The sequence below is a fragment of the Anomalospiza imberbis genome, chromosome 3 (assembly GCF_031753505.1).
Source record: "Anomalospiza imberbis isolate Cuckoo-Finch-1a 21T00152 chromosome 3, ASM3175350v1, whole genome shotgun sequence".
Lineage (NCBI taxonomy): Eukaryota > Metazoa > Chordata > Aves > Passeriformes > Viduidae > Anomalospiza > Anomalospiza imberbis.
The window spans coordinates 97,753,161-97,759,440 of NC_089683.1; the positions used below are offsets into that span (position 1 = coordinate 97,753,161).

Genomic DNA, 6,280 nt, shown 5'->3' on the forward strand with positions numbered 1-6,280 from the left:
AGCGGGAGCGCGGGTCGGCGGCCCCGGGAGCCCGGAGTTACGCGCCCCGCGATTGGACGGCGCTGTCCCGCGGGCCAATGGCTGGCGCCGTCTCAGCCGCACGCCCGCCCTCCCGCCTCCGGCGCCATCTTGCCGAGGCTGCGGGAGCCGAGCGGGCCCCGCCATGCCGCACTTCCAGGCCTGGGAGGAGTTCACCCGCGCCGCCGAGAAGCTCTACCTCGCCGACCCCATGAAGGTGGGATAGCCGGGGTCGAGAGGGGAGGATGCGCGGCCCGGCTGCGGGAGCGGCGATCTGGAGGCGGCTCCAGCTGCGCGCAGCTCGGCGGGGGCGGCGGGCGGTGTCGGGCTGGGGGGGGGTTCTCTGGTGACTGCACGGGGGAGGCAAGAATCGCAGGATCGCAGAATTTATTAGGTTGGAAAAGACCTCCGAGATCGTCGAGTTCAACCTATGACGGAATCAGCCGTATTAAGTAGACCATAGATAGTCCAAGTGCCACGTCTGCGTTTTTGAACACTTCCAGGGACGGTGACTCCACCACCTCCCTGGGCAGCCCTTTCCAATGTCTAATCACCTTTTCTATGAAGAAATTTCTTCTAATGTCCAGAATCTCCCCTAGCAGAGCTTAAGCCTGTGTGGAGGTTGTTTGGAGAAGAGGCCGACCCCTACCCGGCTACCCCCTCCTGTCAGGGAGTTGTAGAGAGCCATAAGGTCACTCCTGAGCCTCCTCTTCTCCAGGCTGGACAGCCCCAGCTCCACTGCCCTGCTCTGGACGCTCTCCAGCACCTCCATGCCCTTCTTGAAGTGACAGGCCCAGAACTGGACGCAGCGCTTGAAGTGTGCTCACACCAGTGTCGAGTACAGGGGAGAAGAACCTGCGAGGAAGGGGATTACTCGTTGGTGTTGCAGCTGACCATCCTTTTCTGTGGAACGGGAGGAAGCTCTCATTTGGAGCCCCAACAGCATCCCTAGGGAGCAGTGTTTCAGGTGGTGTTACTGGCAGCTGGGATGAACTCAAGAACTGGACTTTAAAGACACTGAGCTCATTCACGGTATACCTGTGTGTTGGAAACCGAGGTTGAGTTCTGCTGAAGTATCAATAATTAGTTTATTTTATGAGTTTAAAGCATTTAAGACCGGTATTATTTGAGTTTGTCTTTTCATTAGCTCTTACGTGGCGTTGTTGCCTGCGGTGACTTTTCAGACTGGAAGGTGTTTGCATCCTAAAGAACAATTCCTCAAGGACTTAACTTCCAAGTTTATGACTGTTTCTTGTTTCTGGTCACTTTTTTGGGGAATGTGGTTTATGCAAATATTAAAATTAACCTGTCTTCAGAAAAAGCATTATAGTTTGCCTAAAAAGCAGCACAGAAATGTGATGTGAAACTTACACCTTCAGTAAAAAAGGCCTAGTGTTTTTCACCAAAAATAGGGGAACTGGAGAAACCTTCAGAAGATTAAATTAATATCTGATTATTTAAAGCAGATTAGCTCTGCCTTTTAATTAGCACAGAGACACCATGTGTGATTGCTGCTGATAATAAAATTGCCCAGTTTTGCCTTCCTAGGCTCTGTGACATTCAGTTAAATGAAGGAAGGGATGTCACTGCAGCAGGGAGTTGCTCTTCCCCTTTCCTTGAAGGGCTCCAAAGGCAATCTCTTCCCATCCGTGGCAGTAAATTTGTCTAGTTAGGGAGGGGTTTATATAGGCCCTGTTGTCATAACACAAGTACCCTTCTGTTAATTTGGCAGAGAATTAGCCCCAGCAGTTTCATAATTGGGCTTGCTGGGAAGCTGAAGGAAGAACAAGATGGGAGGTGGGTGTGTGTTCTCCAGCCAGGTACTGAGTGCCCTTGCCTTTAGCAGGAGCAGGTTATCAGTACACTGAGTGTGCACCTGCTGCCTGTGGCAGCCTCTCTTGTGCTTTTGGGGCTGCTCAGCAGGGAGATGTGCTGTCACACTGCTGCTGTGGTCAGAAGGTGGTAGTTTGTTAAACAAAAAGGGTCAATCTGTGATGAGATCCACTCTGGATCAGCAGTTTCAAGATGTATTTGTAGCGAAGGAGGTTGTTGACCATTAGCACAAATCACTGTACAATGAAAACTCTTTGCAGTGTGAGTTCAGAATGCTCTCAAAGGCCACCTTGCTTTGTTTCTAGTTACTGACTTTAGCTGAGGCTGCAAGCTGTGCTCAGGAGGAATCATTTAATGCTCAGCCACTGAGGATGTGAATTTTTATCAGTGTGGCTTTGAGAACTTTGGTGATTTGAGGGTCCAGAGGGACTGGATGGGTTAGAGCTCGGGGCAGGTGACTGCAGGAGTAGCTGTGATAACAGTTCAGATACCATAGAAGAAAAAGAGGTGATGTTGAGCCTACCCCACTCAGCTGATCCCTTTCAAGCCTTCATGTAGAGCTACCCTTTTTTGTAAGTGTTTCAAGCCTACAAACACAGGCTTCCAGTTGGCTTTTCTGGGGTGTGATACACAGCGAGGGGGTGTCTCATCTTGACATGACTCATGGTTTGTCCTGCCTGCCTCCAAGGTCTTTGCAACTGTTGCTGCTGTATTTGCAGGGTTTTTGAACATGCCCAATGTTGACCTTGCTGATGCTGCTAGGAAACCAGTCTGCAGTGTAAGGCAGGGAAATGTGGTGGGTCAACTTCACAGCACCTTGGCTGTGGGATTACAGCTCCCACAGCACTAGAGCTGAGGACTGCCACAGAGGTGCTGAAAACATGGTACAGTACATAATTATGATGAAGGGAGTCTGAATGTGGGCAGATTCCCTTCAATATATTCTGAGAATTGTTAGCTGTAAGTGCTAATTCCTAAAATGTTTGTCATTTCAGGTGCGTGTTGTCCTCAAATACCGACATTGTGATGGGAACCTCTGTATCAAAGTAACAGATGATGTGGCTGTAAGTACAGAGCACATTCCCCTTTCACAGCTTCTTGTACCACTCACAGACTTGTGTTTTGCTGTCAGTTAGCTTGGGAGCTCTTGGACACTGCCTTGAGAGTGCCCGACAGTTTTCTAAAAACTTGTACTCAGCCTTCCCTGTTGCTGTGTCTGTGATTGATGCTGACCAGGAGCATTTTCAAACAGGTGTTTACTAGTGTGAATGTGGTCCTTTTTACCTGCTCAGAGTGGTGAAAACTTCCAGCCATGGGTGAAGTTCCTTCTTTGTGATTATGAGACTGGGTGACAGCGATGTTACAGCTAAGGAGTTTGTTTTTCTGCAGTCAAGGGTATTCTGGTATTCTGCAGTCCAGACACAGTATTCTACCCTACTCTTGTCTTCAGACTTGGAAAAGAGTCAAATTTCTTTCCAGGAAAAGTAGCCTGGCATTGGAATTTCAAGTGCCTGGAATGAATGTGAAACTCCAGTAAAGGCACTTCTTGAAAGGGCAATAGGGCTTAACACGGGTGAGGCGTTGATTGTGGGGCAGTGATAAAGGGGAATTTAAGGGTAATTTTGTTGAAATCTCCCATAGGGGAAGTTGGAGTCAGGTGATTCACAAATGTGAACTCTTCTGGGGTATAGGCTGCATTACCTGCTTTCAGTCACAGAAAGATGTTACACCAGGTAGGGGAAAATGGGGACTGGTTTCAGGGTTTTGGTTGGGTTGTTTTAGTGTTTGGGGCATTTTGTTTTGTTTGTTTGGGTGGATGCTATGTTCCCTGTTTAGGGCTGTCTTAGAAAAACAGGTTTTGCTTGGGGTAGGGGATCCCCTTCAATGGGAATTGAATTTTATGTCCCTGGCAGTGTAACTGTAAGGACTGTGAAAGGCAAAATAAATATTGCTTTCAGAATATAAAGAATTGGAAAGTAACTTCAGGTTTAAAATCTGTTTCTATGTTTAGACAACACAAAAAATGGACAGCTTTAAAACCCAAATTTTAACATCTTTTTGGAGCTAGAAGAAGCTAGGATAAATTATGAGTTTCCCTGCTTTCAATATGGGAGGCATGAGCATTAAGGAGAAGCTTAAAAGCAAACACAAATATGTTTGTGCTTTGAACCAGGGTAGATGTGTTGGTGCTGCCTCCTGGTAACTAATGAACATTTCAGTGCTCTCCTTGTTCTGTGTGTTCCGAGCACAAATGCATAGCATCTACAAACAATTTAAAACCAGTTGAAGTGAAATCTGATATCAGGAACTTTGCCTTGCAGTGTTTGCTGTACAGAACAGACCAGGCACAAGACGTGAAGAAGATCGAGAAATTCCACAGTCAGCTCATGCGACTCATGGTGGCCAAGGAATCCCGCAGTGCTGCCATGGAAACAGACTGAAGGGCTGCGAATCAAACTAGTGCTCCGGTCATATTTCACTGCAAGCAAATCTTTTGGATTTGAACAAAAAACTGGGGCAGGACATGCTTTTATGTACTGAAGTGGACTGATGGCAAGTCTGAAGTATTTTCATCCCTCAGACTCCACTTTGGAAATCTAGGAAAATAAGTGCTTTCAATTGAAAGCTTATATTTATTTTTGGGTATTAAGCAACTATTCTTACATGTAGGTATGCTAAGAAGACAAGTAAATAATTTAAATCTACAATATGTTAATGCAAATTTGATAGGCCACAGGCATAATTCTGGAAAGTTACTGTAAAATTTCATATAGCTTTCATCGTGTTCATACCTTATGCTGGTGTATTCTCAAAATGAGAGGGTTTATTAATCTAATACTGTAGCATGGTGACTGGGTCTAATAAATACTTACATACATTATATACATCTGTTGGGTTTAGAATAACAGATGTTTTCTGAACTGAAATGTTGAAATTGCCAATTTGTATTACCACTGTCACTGGCAGCACTCTAGCTTTTGGTATTGCTCTCAGTCATAAGATGTGCAACATTATCCATAATGCAGTTTGTAGAACTCTTACCTTGGCTAAGTGATTGAACTTCTGTATTTTAAAAATTAAAATAGAACTTCATTTGAATATTCCTAGAGATCTGTGAGAAACTGGGAGGGTTTTTTTCTGCTTGTGCAAATACTATTACTAAAAAACAGTCAGTGGCTTTTTCACATACTTGAACTGTTTTGTACTAGCAGGGGTTTGTTTTCCCATCCTTGCTTCAGGCAGAATTGAAGTATATCAGCAAGACAAATTCTAGAAGCTCTTGCCTATTATGTTAGTAGAAAATATCCGACTGAACACTATCCAGATTCCTTATTCTAGCATTTTCAAATGTTACATGTGGCAGGTGGATGTCAGCCAAATGAATAAATGGATGAAAACAGCTTAATAAATACTTAAATACCACTGTCAGAAATAGACCAATGCTCCTGTAGCTTAGATGTGACTCTCACAGTAACCTCTGGTAGGCTGATGGAAGCTTTAATTGTCTCTTGTAAAAAAGCTTTTTGTTTGAAAACCCAGTAGCTAAAATTGATACTTTCTTTGACTAGGTCTTGCATACTTGAACACAGATGAACATTTTCATGTAATTAGGCTATTGGTATAACTAGGTGCTTTCAGAACTGACTTTTTTTAGGTTAAACCAAGCCACAGAAGTAAAGCAGGACCATACTCGAAGTGGCATTTATATATAACAAAACAATCTATCTAAGTAGCTACCTGCTGTCAGTTACATAAAAATAATGGAGCTACTGGGAAGCAGTGGACTTTCCACATTTGCCAAAAGCTTGGAAAAAACCCACCAGGCTTGAATATTGCATTAGAGTACTCTTTCAGCTGAACACAGAATGTTGCACGTTGTTGGAAAATACTGCAGCACTAAATTCCTGATGACTGCTCAAAATTCTAGTCTGCAACAGTGACTGGTATGTGTGTAACATTTTTTGTATTGGTTTTTGAAATATAAATAAAGCCAGAGAGAAGGCTGGACTTGGTTCATTGTTAAACTTTCATGAGATACTGTAATACTGAAATTTTTCTTTGGTGCTCCAAATAACTTTCCTAATACTTGCAATATAGTAGTAGAGAGACTGGGCATACCAAGTGGTTGAAAGGCTTCAGCTTTATACTCCAGTAGGTTTTAGAGGAGAAGCAATTACAGCACTGTATATTAGAGGAGCAGTTTTCAGGCAAAACAGGCAAGGGAATACATTTCTACTTTTCTAAATTCAGAAATTATTTCCCGAAGACCCTGGGGAAATACTATTGCTACTTTTATAAGAGTTATGTGTTGTTAAGCTTGTTCTCCATATACTCAGAAAAAAATAGAGTGGCTCTGTGCAGTCAGAATGCAAAAGAAAATATTACAGAGCTGTTGCTTAAGAAAATTAAATTGTATGGAAACTTGTTT

General features: G+C 43.9%; 1 protein-coding gene across 1 annotated transcript; it reads left to right on the plus strand.

The window, feature by feature from the left end:
* Positions 1 to 107: 107 nt before the first annotated feature.
* On the plus strand, positions 108 to 4,950 carry SRP9 (signal recognition particle 9). Its single transcript, XM_068185927.1, has 3 exons — positions 108 to 235; positions 2,847 to 2,915; positions 4,173 to 4,950. Exons 1-3 carry the CDS (start codon positions 164 to 166, stop codon positions 4,290 to 4,292), a joined length of 261 nt encoding a protein of 86 aa, XP_068042028.1. The 5' UTR covers positions 108 to 163; the 3' UTR covers positions 4,293 to 4,950.
* The last annotated feature ends 1,330 nt before the right edge of the window (positions 4,951 to 6,280 follow it).

Coding starts and splice junctions, on each gene's coding strand:
- SRP9 (XM_068185927.1), top strand. CDS start 164: ATGCCGCACTTCCAGGCCTGGGAGGAGTTCACCCGCGCCGCCGAGAAG. Junction 236..2,846: donor ACCTCGCCGACCCCATGAAG/GTGGGATAGCCG, acceptor TTGTCATTTCAG/GTGCGTGTTGTCCTCAAATA. Junction 2,916..4,172: donor AAGTAACAGATGATGTGGCT/GTAAGTACAGAG, acceptor TTTGCCTTGCAG/TGTTTGCTGTACAGAACAGA.